Raw genomic sequence first — 20000 nt, 5'->3', positions numbered from 1 at the left:
CAATGGATGTTGTTCGAGAAGTGGTATGCAGGAATAACTATTAGCTTTTAAACGATACAAATAAATAAATAAATAAATAAAAAAATAAATAGATAAATAAAGGGAAACAAACACAAACAACAAAGCCATACAAAACAAAAAACAAAACAAAAAAAACCCCAACGAAATAACAAAACAAAACAAACAAAAAAAAAAACAAATGCTGATGTGTCTTATTTCAGATGGTCCTAATTAACATTAAATACAAATGTTGGCATCCGTTTCATCCAAACACTATACCAGAGTGAGGCAGGGACACACACGATATCATGAATATAGATTATAAAGCTGTAATCTACACTATTCATAATCGATGACTCCCTCCCCCCCCCCCCCCCCACCCCCTTTCATCCTGAACATGTAAATAAATCAAATATCTTCAAATACATAAATCTAACTTTAAATTTTTAAAAAAATAATTTAAAAGACAATAAAGTAAAATAGCAAGACTTGTATCGGATATTTTTTAATAGAAAAATTAGTATATTATTTATAAATCACTTGGATACAACAATCAATTGACAGCAATTTATTATATTCAAAAATATAAATCCCTACATTTGATAAGAATTTAATTCAAATTAACTTGATTCATTTAACAGCGAAAAACATTTTATAAAATGGTCTTTTTCACTTAACAGCAGTAGTTATTACAACAATCATTATATCAAATCCATCTTAATTTTGTCTTTAATGAGATTCAACCTTAACCTTTCGGTCAATTAGCTTCACTGACGAATTATTCCAACTTTATCATCAACTAATATTACAACTAATTTCCTATATTACGGTAAAGTTATGCACTGGAAATTTACCACTAAAGTAAAAAAGAGTTCCCATGCATGAAATAGAAATTTAGTAGGGCAATGACATAACATTCCAAAATTACTTAATTCTTTCTATAGGAAAAAAATTACCAAACATGTAACTATTCGGACTCAACACCCTCCTTCAGCCAATAACAAAAAAATTTGAAACATCGATACATCACTTAACCCTCTCCTTACCACGCATAGGAAAATCGTCACATTCGTTATGATACAACCAACCTTAGTCTTATTCAAACTAATTTTGTACATCATAAAATTTTAAGAAAATGAACAGTGTTGCAGAGCATGTTGTGCTAAAGAAATTATGTATGGAAAGAACGTACTTGTGTTTGAGTGATAAAAAATATATTTATGTGTTATTTAGATGTGCAGTTTTGGGGAGAATCCTGAATATGGCTGGTAAGGAGAGGGTTAAAGTCCAGTCTGGATTTCAGCTCCTCAAAAAAAGACATATGGCACACACCACAGAGTACATTTAGATTCAGATGCATTGAAATCTTGAGTTTCTGTACTAAATGCATCATTGGCATCAAATGTTTGTTTTTTGTTTACACATTTAGGTCATTTCAGCACCAGTGAAAAGGAAGAAAATGGGATAGGGAAAATATCTAGAATTGCGAGTAAAAGGACACGAGAAAAAGTAAGACAAAGGGGAATGGTTCAAATAGGGAACAATTGTAGATTCCATGAACACGCTATCAGTGTACTTAGTTTGAGATCACCTAAAAATATCAGCTAGACTCCATCACAGAATCCCCCATTGAGGAATACACTCAGTGTTTACAGAATATATCCAAAACAGAAAAGATAACCAACAATACATAACAGAGAGACGATTTAAAGGGAAAAAAAATTCTCCCAAAACTAATACGAAGCACTTGACTGTTTCCCTCTGAGCTAAGGACTCTGGTAAGGGCCAGGACAAAACCAAGCAATCCCATTCCAAGACAAAGACAAAAAGCAACTTGTAAAACAGATATAAGGGGATAGAAGACAAATCAAGTGAGCTCCTGTCCACCATGGGAGGTAAAGGACCCCGCCCAACATTGGCATGTAAGAATAAATGAGAGACGTAAGGGAATATTTAACAGTAGGTTCCATAAAATAAAAAATCATGGTAAGAACAGAGACATAGAAAGAGACAGTAGTTTAGGGGGATATAAGACCCTATCTTAGCCTCCAGAAGGACATGTGATTAGTGGTCATGCTTTCTTAAGCACAATATGTAGTCAAGGCATAAAAATTATAAATACAAATTATAAATTCAAAACTGTAAAAACATGGATCAGGCAAAATGCAACAATCGTAAACAGCTCTTCTTCTTCTTCCTTTTTTCTTTTGTTTGATATCTCATTCCAAAACAAGAGCATAAAGCAACAAATGATATTTGATGCAAGTAATGTTGTAGAGTAATGGGACATTCATCATCGATATCTATTTATTTTACAATACTTCAATACTTAGCGGCGCTTTCCAGTGCAAGCAATCTATGTGGTGTACCCCCCCCCCCCCCCATCCCAAAAAAATATGAATGGAAGAAGAAAATAAGTTACTTTTCCTCAAACAAAATACAGTTCTATGTCATTATATTTTACTAGTGCGTGTGTTATTGCCTTTGATAACACTTTAGGTGTTAAACTATTTATAGCTATTTTAAAAAGCTTCTTTTTTTTTTTTATTCTTGCATACAAAAATCAAAGGCTAAAAAAACCCCCGATAAAATGTGTAGGTAGTTATAATGAGAGAAGATATTATGTCAACATCAGAAAAAGTCATTCAATTTTTAGAATGTTACTATGAGAAATTTTTTTAAAATATAAAAACATAACAATGTTATAAAACAAAATTAAAATAATATTGCACACTCAATGTAAGGAAGCTAGTTAACGCTTAAAATCAGCACCAATGATATAACATAAAAATCAAATAAAAATAGCACAATGTAACAATCTGACCAGCACCCACATTAGAAAACAAATTATATCAACAACAAAAATATGTGAATTGGTTATTATAATTAAAAGATAATTATTGTATTGCTTCAGTACAACATAGTTAAAGCTGCTTTTTGACTATTTGCCAACTAATAAATGTCTGTAAATAAATATAAATTTCCAGTTCATGTATAAACTTTGGTAAGTTGCTGATTGCTTGTAACTAAGAGAGTGAGTCAAGAGGTAACAGGACAAATCTCCTACTGAGTTCATTTCATTTCATGTGACGTCTTGTTTGGCTCAATTGAACTTACATGTGTACTCTTTAAACCAAAAGCTAAATATTTTTAATCTGTCAAATTTTGACAAAGTTATGACAGTTCAAAATGGCTGCCCCCCAAGAATGTCCATCAGCGACAGAGATCTGTCATTGAATTTCTTGATAATATTGGTAGTCAGGCATTTTGTAGAGGTAATGTTTTAGCAGGGTTGAACCTGAGTCGAAGAGACAATCAATGGAATGGCAACAACCCTCTTCCCCAAAGACCAAAAACTTCAACGCTGAGAAATCAACTGGAAAATTATGCCAACAGTGATTTGGGACATTAGAGGTGTAATCCCTGTTGATTTCCTACCACAGGGAGCCACTGTAAACTCTGAACGCTACAAATAGACCTAAAAGCAACTGAAAGAAAGAATTTGTCATGTTAGACTGGCTTTAGAGATGGAACGAGTATTGTTTCTTCATGAAAATGCCTTTCGACATACAAGTGCCAGGAAAAGGGAGGTAATCGCATAATTTTGATGGACAACATTGTCCTTTCGAACTTTAATCTTTTTGGTCCACTGAAGGAGGCAATGACGGGACATAACTTTGAAGATGATGAAGAAGCCAAGGCAGTAGTGAAAACTTGGCTCAAAGTTCAGTCAATTCAGTTTTATGCGGATGGGATACATGACCTTACAAAAAGATGGACTGTGGCTATTGAGAGAGGCGGAGACTGTGTTGAGAAGTAGCATTCTGCTCGGCTAATCCCAAGCTGTAATTTGAGGTATAATGCATGGTATTGATTCAATTTGTTTTAAAGTAATAAGCAAAGTTCCATTACTTTTTGACTCACCCTCATATTTTTCTTGAATTCATAGAAGTCCTAGGTTTGAGAGTTATTGACAAGATGAGGGTCATTTTAATCGATCAATATCTGAAGGGTGAGTTTTCTTTTTTTCTTCTCTACTATCTGTTTTAGTGCTATTAAGTACACCAGAGAGTGATCCAAAAACTTCTGAAAATAATAAAAATCGGAGTGCTAAGACATAAATAAGCATGGAAAATTGTTCTTAAAAGTGCTTGAAATTGTCAAAAAATATCAAAAATGATAGAATACTTTAGTTAACCTATTTTATTGAAGGTGAATATGAAAATAAGAAAGGCAGCAAAGGAACACATCCACTCATCCTACAAGCATACTTAAGAAACAAAAAAACAACTTTTATTAAATGCAAAATGTAGCACATTTGACCATATACATAGATAGTATGTGCTGGAGTAAAAGTAAAAGCTCTTCAGAATTACTGATCAGCTGCCTGACATAAACATAAAGCATTGGCATGGTCTACTGAGATTGAGAAAAATCTTCTTTAGTCTTGATTGAATCTTAAAAAGATGTTACTTTGTTATATTGTAATGTTGTATGGTTTAATAACATGATGAAGGGTGAGAAAGCGTGAGTGGCATTCATTATAAAGTGTTAAGTATTAAGCGTTTAGCTCTGGCAATTTGAGGATCTGGGTTGTTTTTACTATTTGTGATCTTTAATCCATATTGTGATCTACAAACTGCTGTTATCAATCAAAATGGGTACTTCTTGGACTATCTTGTTGAAATTTTATCTATTCAAAGTTCTGAGAAGTGAACTGACAAGGGAACAGACGATCTTCTCCCCTATATCTAAAAGTAGATTGTCATATACATAACAATTAAATTAGAAAAGGATATGGGCAAATATGAAATAATGACTACAGTTTCAAGTCCAAATATTGACTTTATTCACCAGGGCAGAATGTTAGTAGGACTAGTAAATAAATGTCTTACTCTATGACCTTGATTTATAAAAAGGGATTGCAATCGCAGTGTTGATTCACTAAAATCAAATTTTATTAACATATTTAGATCATTGAATTGAATGTAAGGTTACATTTACATACGAAAAACAATGTCAAACAAAAAATTTTAATTAATCTTAAATAATTCATAGGGCCCCAACCCTAAATTGAATCATATGAAAAAGAAACGGGGGGGGGGGGGGGAGAATGCATGAAAGTAGAAATGCAAAAGACTGTAACAATAAATGTAAATATAAGCAAATGCACGCAGAAAAAAATACTGCTTATAATACAAGTTTCATTTGAGATTTTTATATATTGCACGATGAGTTAAAATTTCTATAAATATCATACAAGATATTGAAGATGCAAAATACCCGATATGGTTAAATTAAAAGTTGTCTTGTATTTTTTGTTGTTGTTGGTTTTTTTTTAACTTAACATATGCGATAACAGAAAGAAATCTCATTGGGAAACAAACGAGATAAAATCATAATCATTTCAAGTAGAAAAATTGGATTAAAAGGAGGGAAAAAATAAAAACAGCACAAAACTTAATAAATAGTAAGTAAATTAAATGAGAACACTAGTTTGGATTGAGATTGTCTGTAGAAATACTTAACGGTTGGTTAGAATTGTCTCTGACAGCCCTCATACTGGAAGGCCTATTAATACTTGTAATATTTTGGCTTTTGAAGTTGGCATTACTGGCAGTTGTTAAAGCAGGTTCAGGGTTATCTCTTTTGCTGTCTTCTGTCTTTGCAGCAACAGCCTCTGAGGCCAATGATGACGACTGTTTGTAGCTGTCTGAAGGAAGACCAGATGGAGGTTTGTTGTTGATTGTTGTAGATGCAGTTTGAGGCTTGTCCAAATTGGATGTTGATTGCTTGGACAATAGCGGGGATTCAATAGATTTGGAGGATGCCAAGGCAGAATTTCTGTCAGATTTAGGACTGTGTCGTTTTCCTTCAGAAGACAAAGAAGTCTCTTCAGCTTTCCAAGAATGCCTGTCTCTCCATGAAAAACTAGGCTCTTGTATATTCTCACTTGAAAGTGAACGTGACTTGTGAGACAAAAATTGACTAGAATAGTACATGCCAGTTTTTGGTCTTGAATAAGAAATCGATCTTAGGGATACATTGGCACTTGTGATTGTTGTTGCTTTGGAAGAATCATCTAGCTCTTTATCACTAACTCTCTTTGGATGTTTGTAACTGGCCGTCCTACGAAGCTCCTCCCTTTGTGCCATATTATGAAGACTTCTCCTCAACAGATCCTGCCTCCTTTCCTTTGCCATTTCTGGTGATTCGCAAGAGGATCTAACTAATTGAGTACTTGATCCATCACCATCATTATCTCGGTTACTATCACCATCTCTCATTCTCAACTTAGCATCTCTATCATGATGCAATCTCAGAGCGGTAGATACAGCCCCTGTTACAGGATCGGACACCCCTCTCCTTGCATCTAAATCAAGCCTTCTCCTTAAATATCTACGACTGACTGAACCCACTGCCCGTTGCTCTCCTTCATCCTTCACGACGGGTCTTGGCCTTAACTGTACCTGTACTCGATGAATAGCTTGGTGAGATTGAGGCACGGAACCTTGACCTAAATATGGCATATTGGTATTGGTGCTCTTTTTATTATCAAGGGGATTATCCGCAGTGCCTAAAATAGGTTGCATTGCTGCAGCTACAACTTTATCAGCGGCTAGATCAATGGCCGGTGTTAGAGTTAAGGAGGAAGAAGAAGAAGAAGGTAATGCTGCAGGTATTTGTGGTGGTTTTTTACTGCTGTTGCTCGCCGAGCAGAAGCTATCATCTGATTTATTGTTGCGTAGTAAAGAGGTCCTTGGAGGAACTTCTGGTTTTGGCATGTTGGATGGTGGTAGAAAAGACTGGAGATTTGAAGATGGATTCAGAGTTGTGCCAGAAGAGCAAGCTGCCGCATTGAAAGAGGATGGAGTAATTACAGAGGAGGTGGAGGAAGCTGAAGCTTGGTTAGATGATGGTGATTGTGACATGGATGGTGATGATGACAACAACGATGGTAAAAGAGCATCATCTTTATTGGTGCTTCCTTCCACCATTCTCCTACGAAAAAGACCTGGGCTGCCTGATGGTTGTTGAGACATAGCTTGGTGAAGTGATGTTGCTTGAGACTCCAGTTTCTGTAATAAATTTCAAGTATATTAATATAATAATATACTTAAGCAGAGTATAATTGATGTAAAGAGTGAATTGCAACATTATATTTATAATTATTGAATAAAAAAACAAACAAGTATGAATATTTATATTGCAAATTTATACGGATTCACCATGCTCGATATGCTCCACAGCAGGTTATATGGAACCATATTTACATTTAGCCCAGTAACAGTTGCCTGTTAGCCATCCTTTTTGTATTACTCTTTCAATATCCGTCACTGCCTGTAGCCAGGTACTCATTTACACTTGAGTTGAGTGGGGTGATGTGTGTAAAGTTCCTTATTCAGGGATACGACTTTGGGACCAGAATTTTCCACAATCATTGTCACACATCTGGCCACTGACAATGCTTAACAATGCTTGACTTTTGTGACAAGAAGGGACACCATACCGTTAAGCCAGTGAGTAATATTGTTGTAAATATTATCAGAAGCAGCACAAAATGCAATGATCACATTATCTATCAGCGATTCAAATTCAAACTTTTACAAGTAGCCTATTTCACTTCCAGGCTGGTAGAGTGGCCAATGACCAATGGCAACATATCTATCAAATTCTTAAAGAAAAACTGTGGTTATGCAGTCTTGTGGTATGACACTCGCATTTGGACAGGAAGGTCCAGGGTTGACTCCCGCTCTGAGTAGTGCATAGTTAGAGTCCTTGGAACAGACTCTTTACTCACTTTTCTCACAGTACTCAGGTGTAAAATGGGTACCTGGCTATTAACAGCGTTCTTTCTGTTGGAAAATTGTAATTAGCCTAGGAGGTGTCATGTTAAAAATATTTACTGTTGACCAGGGGCCCCTTGTAAAAAGCTTTAAAAACCATTGAAAGAATATTGCCCTATATACACGTGCTCATGCTTTGTTAAAAGGTGGTTTATTTTGGAAAATAATGGCATTTCATGTTTCCGAATCAAGTTATCTTACTTTAAAATAAAAAAAGCAAATACCATTCCCACTGAACAGCACTTGTGCAGTGCATTAAGCTTCTAAACTTTCTTCTCTTCATTTTTAACAAAGACAGAGAGAAAAGTTTGATACCTCATTGGCTTCAAAAGATTGTATTCCTGCTGAGACTAATTTTTAAAAACTTTTGTTCAAATATAATTCAAATTGATGCCTATAATCCAAAATATTAGGTTAACCAACCTTTAAAAAAACAACAAGTTGGATGAATTATGACAGCAAAACTGTCTAATTGTTCTTAGTGGAGGACAAAGGTAAGGGATATAGTCAATGAGTGCATTCTCCCTTTGTGTATAAGGAAATGATGTGAATTTTCAAAATGAAATGGTTGAAAACAGTGTCATTGGTCAAATAAAACAAAAATCTACACCTACCACAGTGCAACAGAGTTTGAATAAATATATTGTTTATCCTTTATTTTCAAACAAATCGGACATAAATTTGACCAGCCAGCCTTTTAGGGACATAGATGCTGAAAAATCAATGTTAATCATGGAATATCAACATGATTATTCAAAATGGAAAAATGTTTTTATTTAAATTTTAATAAAAAGATGATTAACTTCATACAACAGAAAATACCTTCAAAGCTTCGCGACGCTGATATTCCAATTTTGCCATCTCAGTCGAAATAGTTTGAGGCATATCTGGGATGGCTCTGGCAATGGCCAGCTTCAATGTTATAATCAAATGCTGGGGACAATAACAATTCCATTAAAAAAAAAAAACAATAGCAAAATGATGATGCTGGTTGTATTTAAAGTGACAGTGGTAGTAGAGGCAGTGGTGTGAGGATGAGGAGGATGATGATGATGATGATGATGATGATGATGATGATGATGATGATGATGTCAAAAGTGATATGTTTGAGTTAATCACATAGTCAATACACAATATAAATGCAATCAATTTTGACATTAATGTAACAAATTTTGGGGCTGATAAGATATTATGAAATGTCGCAAGTGCCGTTCAACTCCTAAAATCAAACATACAGCTCAATAAAACAAGGAATTTATTCAAGAAAAAAAAATATTCTTAATATTTAAAAAAATATATAATTAGAAAAAGAAAGCTGGTGAAAGTCAACCGGTGCTAACATTACCTCAATGACGACCAGTACAAAGAAGGACGTTGTTGGAGTCAGTCCTGGCAGAAGCCGCGACAACACACCAGTTGTACTCATTAATATACAATTGACTATCACGGCCAAGATGGCAATATACTCAAGCACATCCTTCATAGAGAAGAAAAGGGAGGGAGTTATAAAAGTAAATGGTCGTTTGTTTTTTTACATCATATGTGAATAAATCACATTCAAATGAAAACAGAACCTTGATATTTATAATTGTAAATGGTAAACGTTCATGATTGAACTTTGTCAATAACTTTTATATCAAAAAATAAATAAATAAATAAATAAATAAAGGGAATTAATAAATGAGTAAAAAAATTAATAATATTAATAATATTAATAATAATAATAATAATGATAATAATAATAATAATAATAATAATAATAATAACAATAATAATAATAATAATAATAATAATAATAATAATAATGATAATAATAATAATAATATTAATAATAATAATAATAATAATAACAACAACAACAAAGTTATGAAGTACTATTTCCTATTAAAAAAAGTACTGTGTGCCATACAACAAGACAATTATCTACATCAGTACAAGATCAGTTTATATCTTTCCATGTTTATCAAAAAGTAACTTACAGATGCATATAACGGGGGGTGATGAAACAAGAATGAGTTGAATCAATTTAAGGACTTCTTTTGATTTCAATCATATCAGCAAATTATGACAATTTTAAAGATTATAAGTTTTAAACTTTGGGGTAGCCTTTTTTTAAGAAAAACAATCTGGATTTGATTGTGGAAAATGTCTCATCTAAAAGACAAGGATTTGAGAATTTAAGGGCCTGCCCACTCTGCTTGGCACCTCCTAAGTTGTTCAGCTGTTCAATTGAGTAATCTAAAGAGAAGATAGCTGCAATAATTCAATAATTCAATCAACTTGTTATCCAGGTGTGAACTACAATCAAAATCATGTCCTTATCTAAAATATTACAAAGACAGCTGATTTTACAATTGTTACATGAATAACAAAGTTTGATGATAAAATTAAATTGATCATTGTGAGAAAATAATTAAAATGAATGATGAGAACATTACACATGTATCCCAGAAAATAATTCTTAAGACTTTCAATAAGTTCAGTTCAAGCAGAAGCACTCTGATTTTTGTTATGACTCTCTTGTTTAAAAGGCAATGTGCAGTCCTATCACAAATGAACCTTCAAAATACAAAAAGAACATTTTAATAAATCTGTATTGAAAACCGAGTTGGACTATACTCTTTTTAAAAATCATAAAACACCATTGGATCATGTCAAACAAATCACATGTTAAAAGGAGAGAACCATACCTGCCAGATGCCAATGTTTTCAACACGTTGACCAAAGGGACGTTGAAAGGTGAGACAAAGTTTGAAGGCATCAGACCGGATCTCAATGATATTATTGACAAGAGCACACAAGGCTGCGAGTGGAAAGGCGGATGAAAACAGTGTGATGTATCCAAACTGGATGCACATTTCCAAGTAGTCGTCTAGTGTGTCCTCATACTAAAAAAAAGCGAGACAAGACGAGATGAGATGAATAAATTTATGTAGAAATAGAAGGTAAGGACAAAAATATAAATATCATTGAAAGTCAGTTTTGTGGGAGGGAGTTAGAAAGAAAAATTAAAATTGGAAATTATGCACCATTTTTTTTTTAATAGAGAAAATGGTGGTTAAAGTTTGGATTACCCTAAACGATTTATACAAAAAACAAATTTATAGTTTTGAGATAGGGATTATGTTTATCATGAAAATAATTGGTGAGTGAACTAAGATGAAAATTTTAAGTTTATCGCTGACAGCTGAAAAGTTATAAAATTGTGACCTAGCCTAAGTTCTTTTACAGGACGAGTGGAATTCAAAAGCTTACGGAACATCAGCCGATTAGATAACGAACCTCCATCCGATGTGCACCAGGATACAAGCCTTAACACACATGACCTATTGTTATCCTTAACCATAATGCCATGTCGTGTATTGAAAAGTAAGCATGTAATGTCTTTTTACTGGAGTCCAGTGTTTAGATAGGGGTCTGTCAATGTGTTTGCGTATAAGTTCAGTAAATTTTGGCCCCCCTGAATTGGCACTCGCCTTCGAATCGAAAGATTGGGTTCGAGTTCTGGTCTGAGCGGTGCATAGTTGAGTCCTTGGAAAAGGCTCTTTCGCTACATTTTCTCAGCATACTCAGGTGTAAACTGAGCGCCTGGCCATTAACAGCTTTGTCTCTGTTGGAAAATTTGTAATATTTCCTAACAAGTAACATGTCTCATCCTACATGTTATGCATTGCTGTTGGCCAAGGACCCCTTGTAAAGAACATTAAGCAAGTTTAGTGGATATTGCACTTTATAAAATCTCAAGGATTTTTTTTTTTAAAGTAATGGTCTATTTACCTTTTTCATGGCACTTTCAACTTCTGCCTGAGTAAGAGTAGGAATCCCCTCATCCTCTCCACCAGTGCTACTCTCATCATCTGACTGCTTCACCTTTCCATCAGATGGTGTCTTTCCTGCGCTTTTATCCACAGATTGGGTACTATGAGCAACAGAACGCTTGCGAGTTGTCATTTTGCGTACTTCCTTCTCAACAGAGTCTGGAGACATCTTGGTGGCGATGCGATAGCCAAAAGTGTACAGTTTGGCTTTCCATGTGATGTATGGCATCAGAGTTTCCTTTAAGTTTCCGAGGACTTGACGAGTGATGAGAAGAGCTGCCAGTTGCTGTGAATGCATTGAACATTGTACAAGGGATAAAAAGTGTTGGAAGGAGATTTCATCCTTCATCTTGATTACTATTCCTCTACAAAATACAATACATGGCTCGTTGCCTCAATCGGACATTATGTATTGGTGAACTTGAAAATGAAAATCTGATTTAAAGACTAACTCATACATGGTATTTGATGAGAAAAATGCTATGTGGTGGTATGGAAATCTCACAAAACAAATGCAAGTAGATGATTGAGATAAAAGCCAAATCCCATCATCCCACTTATAGAATTCCACCACACCATTAAACTAATTGAAAAATATGAATGCAACTGCTACATCATCCCTGAAATCATTTGGTTTGAAAATCTTGAATGATATTCAGTTAATTGAGATATAATTTTGGTTGCTTCCTATTGCTATTGCCCCAGTTTTTTTATGGTCCTCTAATATGGCCGCTTTTTAAATGAAATTCCAGTTGGTAATTTCTCTTCACTTTAGTAGGTGACTTAGATTAATGAAACCATTGCTTTTTCATCGTCTTTGGCGCAAAATGTGTACCTGGTTAATAACAGCGTTATCTCAAAATTATCATCATCTCGTGACAAATAACATCTCAAATAACAATGTATCCAGAGCTGCCAACCTCTGATGAGAATGTGTACAATGGGACCTCAAAATGGGGGAGATTTCATAAAAATGGGTAAAATCCTGAAATCGACGGAAACTAACCATTGTGAAAGTAAGAGGAAGGTATAATTACATAAAGTCACACCGCACAAGCTCAATTGCAACAACAATGATGTTCCCAAGACTATAATCCAATCCTTTCAGAATTCTACCTCCCAGCATGAAGATCATAATTGGTCAAAAATAAAATGAATATCCACTTGATCACCAAGGTTTCTCAATAGGCTAGTAATAATATGAATAACAGCGTAACACAACATCCAATGAAGAGCTATAAATACGTACACTGAAAATGGGTACAATCTTGGGGGAAATGCGTACAAGCGTAAAATCGCTGAAAATACGTACAATTCCGCATTTTTTGCGGTAGGTTGGCAGCTCTGTGTATCTCTAATGACAAAACATTGATAATATAATAAAATGTTAAAAATACATTTTTTAAAAACATTCTTACATCTCTGAGACGATCCATATCCCCGAGATAAAACCCAATGTAGAAAAGTGACAGGAAAGAGTTGACGAATTGAAACTGTTTTGATGGGGGGAAAAAAAAGGATTCTCTTTTAAAAAATTTAAAATGTGTATGTGATTTTGAAATAAATAAATTATATAATGCTTATCCATGACAAAAACAATGCTTTAAGAGCTTTCTTCTTTCTTTTCTAAACTTTCTTTAATGATGGATGAAATAATAAAACTGATCCAAATGAAATTCAAATGCTGAGGAAAAAAAAAGTTCTAGTTTGAAAACCTACTCATTACAAACTGGTTAAAGGGTTATACCTCCCCTTCCTCCATGACATGAAGTTGAGTTCTTGCAAAAGATTCAATTGTAAAGTGAATATCTGGCCGTTAACATGTTCCATATGGAAGATAAAGCACAAAAAAAGTTGTTTTGAATAAAGAGAATGAGATCTCGTCAACTTTTTCAAATAGATGTTGCTTTATTTGTGACGAATGAATTGTCATAATTTCGTCTTGCCAATTGGTCCCGCTAAAAAAGGGTAATTTATTGGTTTGTTTAGTTTTTCTTGAATGAATGAATGATTACATTATTTTAAGGCTTTTCACCGACATAAGAATTTTAAAAACTAAATAAATAAAATAAAACACTTTGCACATAAATTAAATACTAAATATTATGCATGAAAATTGACATGTCTCACTGTTTCATTAAACTATATGAATATCAAATATACTTAGGGGAACTGAAAACAGATCTGAACCAGTCTGAGAAGCTGCCACCTTTGTCATAAGTGACTCTCAAACCTATTCAAATCTGACTCCGTTCTCATAATGTGCTCTGGCTGATTATTCCACGAAACTGCAGCAGTATAACGAAAGGACTGTTTACCGAAATGGGTTGTTTTGATGTTTGGGGACATTAACAGTATTGATGTGCCTAAAATCATATTTTCTTTCTTTGAAAGTTACTAAATTTTCTAGACATTTTGGGGATAATTTGTGAAGAATTTTGAATATTTCTGTTGCCATAATTTACATTCGCTTGGTTTCAAGAAAGATAACTTTAGCCTTTGTTAATAAGTCTTTGTAAGTGTCGGTATAGTCACTGTAGATAAATCTGAGTGCAAATTCTTGTATTTTTTCAATTTTCTTAGTATTAGTCCATCAGGATTGCCGCTACATATTGTTTATAGTCTAACGCCTTTTTCCAGTCCTCAATTAGTTTCAAAAGTATTGTCTGACACCCATGTTTTTTCCTAAATGTACATAAATACCCATGAAAGATAATTTCAAAATGATCTGATAATACGCTTCAACAGTCGTAATGTCACTTCTCTCGTAATGACGCTTGGTAACTTAGTAACTGGCTCTAAACTATCGGAACAATGGCGGACGCCCTTATGAAATATTTCTCCGACGAGCATAAAAGTGTATCCAGAGGAAAAAAAAAAACATTATAAATCGATCATGTTTTGACTTTTACACATTCAGATCATAAGACATTTGAAAAGTTCTAGCCAGCATGAAGAATAAAAAGTACCAATTTTCTTTGTTTAGAACCACGATGGCCGCCATTGCTGGGCGACATGACATCAGACTATTGAATCCAATTGTTGAAAGGAGACTTTTTTTTTTATTTTGAAAATGATTGGTAGAATACTAACGGGTCTATAATTTTCTTCAAAATAATGCATCTGTTTGCAAAGAGAGATTTGATACATAAAATAAAGAAGAAGAAAAATGAAAAATATTACACACCAAGACCAGCTTTGTGATTAAATTTGTCTCAAAAGTCTCTTCCAGTCTGTAGTTCTCTGAAAAACATTGAAAACTTTTTAAAATTTGCTCTCTCCCTTTTTTTTTTTTTTTAACTTTCTCCATTACCGACATTTTTTTAGGATATTTTTTCCAAAATGTCATATTTACCCAACATAAAAAATTAAAAAATATTTTTAAATCAAACTCAATAGCAATAATTACATACCACAGATAATTTGATCAATACTACACGCTTTATAAAACAGCATTAAATTTTTATAGTTATAACAAAGATTGCTTTTCAAATTTTGAGATGTACAAAACAAATCTGAATAAGAAAACATTTTAATTGATTCGAATGTGACGGTTATCCTAGAGCATGGTAAGGAGAGGGTTCATGTAGTTTTAAGAAAAAGAGATTAATTTAATGAGAGAAAATAGTCACACAAAAAAAGAGATAATAAAAAAAATTGATAGAAAAAACATGTTTCAGGTTTTATTTATATTATTAGAATACAACAATTCAAATTTACATAGGAAATTCCCAAAACATATTAGGTTAGCCATAACAAAAACATAAAAAATAAAATTTAAAAAACTTCTGGTGACACGTGAATGATTTCCCTAAAGCCTCACATTTGTTCATTGAATACTGTAAATTGACTCACAATGTGAAAATAGTGAAAAGAGATGTATGTTTTTTTATGACACTGTCTGAAATAAAAGTTATAATGTGAAAAAAAGGGTTGGTCTGAAAACGGATTAAATAACAAGCAACATTCTTACCTTTATCAGTAAGCCAAAGAGCAATTTGTTTGTAAATCTCATCCAAAATTGAAACAACAACTGCTAGCAAAATCTTTGGACCAAAACTTAAGACATAAGGAAGATCCGATGATTTCATGAGATCATTAACCCATTCCTGAAAAAAAGAATCATAGCTTTCACTTTACTGTGTATAACTATTTTCATTTACACATAATAATGCCAGTAATACCCTGTATTATTAAGCATCCATTAGGATTTTTTTTAAATTTTAAAAAGTCTAAAATAAAACTAAATTTTAAAACCATGAGCTTTTATATACTGCAATAAAGGTGTAATAAGCACTTTATGGGGTTTTTAAAATCCTTTGTTTTCTGGCGAAAAAAATAATTGCCACACTTATCTCAAACAGATATTCTCCAGTCAATTATATCAAAGAAATAAGATAAGAGACATCCGTCTAAGGTAACAAAAAAAACAAGATCTTACGGCGAACCAGAGAATTTTTTTTCAACCAAAACAAAAATATAATAAACAGATTAGGAAATATTGCAATAAATAAACTAAATCGTAAATGAATACAAACAACATCATTTTTTTTTTAATCTATTTTTCAAAACTAGAGAAATTCAGCAATGGGAATTGAAGAAAATTATCAATCAAAATGTGTTTTGAACTATCAACATTTAAGTTTTAAAAATTGATAATTAGGGGAAAAAAATACTTTTTTTAAAAAAAGTAATAAGAAATTTATAAACAATGTTTGTTTTCTTTATTTTGAAAATTAAGAACTTGGGTTTTGTATTGCATGCTGAATAATGTAAAATGTCAAGAAATTAATAGAATTGTGTGGATAATAAAAAAAATGATATAAATGTCAAACTGAATCAAACCTGCAACTCAAAACAAAGGAGCATTGTCACAAACACCACAAGAAGACACAGACCGATTATAGGAGCTGTAATAGTGTAGAAGAAAAGGGACCTTTTCCAAGCCGGATAAGTTGGCTCTAGGTGGCCAGTCACTGGACTTTTCATCAGCTCTCCCTGTGGAAATTTGTTTAAATATTTTTGAGAATTGTTATCATGTCATCTTTCTATGGATTGAGTTGTTACCATGTCTACATTGGTTTTGAGTGTATAAATCGATGACAAAAATGTGAATATAACATTGAGGAATGAGCACTGGAGTCGGATAAGATGTAATGGGATTTTCAGATTTTTGTCGTAATAATCTGAGAAAGCCTTTAAGATATAGTATCAGGAACAGATAAGGAAAATTATGACAATAAAAAATATATATATATATTTAAAAATCAGTCTTCGACTAGGGGTCAAACCTCAGACATTCTATTAGTTAGTTCTGTTACCATTAATGATAACTCATCTGGCCAGCAATCTTATCTGGTTCTGCATTTTACACAACTATTAACATTATTTTAGCAATTTTTCACTTTCGAATTACCCCCCCCCCCCCTCAATCGTTTAGTAAAAACTCATATGTTAAAACTTTTTGCATCTTGTCCACGGCCATGGAGTTAAGGAGGCATTTAGCTCAATTATCCCATGCAACTTAAGTGAGAATGAATTCTCATAAACAGAAATGAATGACACTATAAAATACAGATCCTAACAGCTAACTTGTACTTCAGAAATTGTAATCAGCAGCAGGAATTGTTATAGCAGCGTAAAATTCAAAATAATAAAATAAAATTTGATTTGAATGAAAACATATGATCAAATTTCACGTATCCACATCAATTTTAATTTCTTGATTTCCAATGATATCCTATTTCTACTTGTACCTTTTTATGATGATATCCTAAAATGTTTAAAAAGTAGATAAAAGAACAACAACACATGTAGATAATAGATAACTTTGATACTATAATATAAATATTTTATATAATTTACCTAAGAACATTAAGTGAATCATATTTACTTTAAAAAGTGGCCTCGGATCTTTCATCAAATCGTCTTTCTTCTCCAGCATTCCCAGTCGATATGAAAACTCTGTGCTAGCTCTGCTCCAAAACTTGAGATAAAGACTCGCCCAAATCACATTGAAGAAAGCAAAGCAAAGGAAGGAGATATCTTCCATAAACTTTCAAAGCAAACAAAAAGACCGAGAAAAAATATGAGGATTTAGCAATGATTATATCTTAAAATACAACACTGTACTGTGTACTACACTATTCTCTGTGAGTTTTTTTCCATTTAACGCTGATAACAAAATTAAGATATACAGCTTACTCTGGTGAACCAGCCACCTGATGAAGATCCTTGAAGAAACAAAAGATATAAAACAATAAAACAGAGATTATTGTCTGACATACAAATGGTGTTTGTGTGTGTGTGTGTGTGTGTGTGTGTGTGTGTGTGTGTGTGTGTGTGTGTGTGTGTGTGTGTGTGTGGAACAACATGAAATAATTGTTACGGGCCCAGAACCCTCCATTGGAGGGATGAATGATCGACAAACAAATGTACATCATTATTATTACTATTATTATATTATGAACTATTTTGTGAATTGAGCAGCTATGCCATCTAGTGGTATGATGCTCGCCTTATGACCAATGGGTCCAGGGTCAAGTCCTGCTCTGAGAAGTGCACAATTGAGTCCTTGGAAAAGGCACTTTAATCACATTCTCTCACATTACTAAAAAAGTAAAATGAGGATCTGACTTTTAACAGTGTTGTCTCAGTCTGAAAAAAAACCCTGTAATATCTCTTGATGACATGTCCCGTCCTCCATGTTGTGTTGTTGTTGGCTAGGGACCCATTGTATAGAGCTTTGAGCACATTTAGTGGATTTTTTTGTTGTTGAGCTTTTTACATAGCGCAATATCCACTAAACGTGCTCAGAACGCTTTACAAGGGGCCCCTGACAACAGCAACACTTAACATTTAGGACGGGACATGATGTCTGTTAAGCGATATTACAATTTTTTTTCGGACAGAGACAACACTGTTAACGGCCAGGTACTCATTTTACACCTGAGTGCGGTGAAAGAGCCTTTTCCAGGGACTCAACTATGCGTCAAGCAAGGCTCGAACCCAGGACCTTCTGATCCGAAAGCGAGTGTCATACCACAAGACCACATAGCCACATAGTGGATATTGAGCTATTTATATGTACGTTCATTTTTAAAACTTTTATTTCATTCTCATCAGTGTAAACAAAACGGCTCAGTATGACAGGGGACTACACTGACCTCAGAGCCCGCAATATTCATTAAAGAACTGTAACCAGACATGATATCTGCCCATTTACATTGAGTTAGCAGTAACAACGATGCAATACAGTTAAAATGACTCATGCTATTACGGCCTCCAAGTTCCAAGTCACAAGTTTAAAATGTGGGTTTTCATAGAGTGCAATACTCACTAAAATGAGCTAAAAAATTACCTTATAAAGGTCCCATGTCGACAGTAATATTTCACATGATGGACGAGACAAGGCCTAATTAAGAGATTTTTTTTTGTTTTTTTTGTTTTTTTAATTGAAAGCTGTGACTGGCCTACTCTTTTAGAACCGAGTATGACGAGAGAATGTGATTGAGGAGGCTATTTAAAGCATTCAACTTAACACCCTTAACAGCACGATTCGAACTTGGGCCCAACAGGTCAGAATTTAAATGTCAGGTCATAATACAAGAACACAAAGCTGCAAATCTGTTACAACTCCCTTGGTAAAAATGGTAAGACATCAAGGCAGATTAAAGTAAACTTGAACCCTGCCTTTAGTTTATGTTTTATTTTTGTTTTAAGGGTTTTACGGCGCTTGCAACACATTAAGGTCATATCAGCGCCAGTAAAAAGGAAGAAAATGGGATAGTAAAAAGTTCTAGAATTTCAATTAAAGCACTAAAGAAAAGGTAAGATAAAGGGGAATTGATTCAAATAGGAAACAGATGTAGATTCCAAGAGTACACTATCAAAGTACTTAGTTTGAGATCACCTAAAAGTCTCATCCAGACACAAGCACAGATCCCCACTAAGGGGAATACACTCAAATGTTTACAAATCATATAATGCAAACAAAACATAATACAATGCATAACAGAGAGATGATTTACAAGGAAAAAAATATCATCTCCCAAAACTGTACCTATACATTCGACTGTTTCCCTCCCAGCCAAGGAACTCTGGCCAGGGTCAGGACAAAACTGAGTAATCTCATTTCAAGACAATGACAGGAAACAATAGGGAATGAGATTAGCGGAAGATTAGCGTCCCTTGATTGGACGTCATCGGCGGAAAAGTTATTAGAGAGAGAATGTCATGTTGGTTTTGTGCATTCGTCTCTCGTCCTCGCTTCCGGTGAGAGCGGCTTGAGACACTTCACCGAAAGTGAGGATGAGAGAAAAACCAAACTGACGTT

The 20000-nt window shown here is 33.8% G+C and overlaps 1 protein-coding gene across 1 annotated transcript in view; it reads right to left on the bottom strand.

Annotated features, from left to right (window-relative positions):
- Nucleotides 1–2198: 2198 nt before the first annotated feature.
- LOC144966513 (anoctamin-8-like) overlaps nucleotides 2199–20000 on the bottom strand; it is a 34210-nt gene continuing 16408 nt past the window's right edge. Inside the window, exons 6-15 of the mRNA XM_078903135.1 lie at nucleotides 17559–17720; nucleotides 16511–16663; nucleotides 15639–15774; nucleotides 14853–14908; nucleotides 13084–13158; nucleotides 11625–11951; nucleotides 10538–10735; nucleotides 9193–9324; nucleotides 8670–8780; nucleotides 2199–7079 (exon numbers count right to left, since the gene is read on the bottom strand). Coding sequence (XP_078759261.1) covers nucleotides 5493–7079; nucleotides 8670–8780; nucleotides 9193–9324; nucleotides 10538–10735; nucleotides 11625–11951; nucleotides 13084–13158; nucleotides 14853–14908; nucleotides 15639–15774; nucleotides 16511–16663; nucleotides 17559–17720 — 2937 coding nt within the window. The 3' untranslated portion in view covers nucleotides 2199–5492. The remainder of the gene's footprint in view (nucleotides 7080–8669; nucleotides 8781–9192; nucleotides 9325–10537; nucleotides 10736–11624; nucleotides 11952–13083; nucleotides 13159–14852; nucleotides 14909–15638; nucleotides 15775–16510; nucleotides 16664–17558; nucleotides 17721–20000) is intronic.

This window comes from Berghia stephanieae, chromosome 2, assembly GCF_034508935.2.
Source record: "Berghia stephanieae isolate SIO BIC M18660-M18661 chromosome 2, UCSD_Bste_1.3, whole genome shotgun sequence".
NCBI lineage: Eukaryota > Metazoa > Mollusca > Gastropoda > Nudibranchia > Aeolidiidae > Berghia > Berghia stephanieae.
Note: the sequence above shows the minus strand (reverse complement) of the source record. Positions and strands in the feature narration are given on the sequence as shown.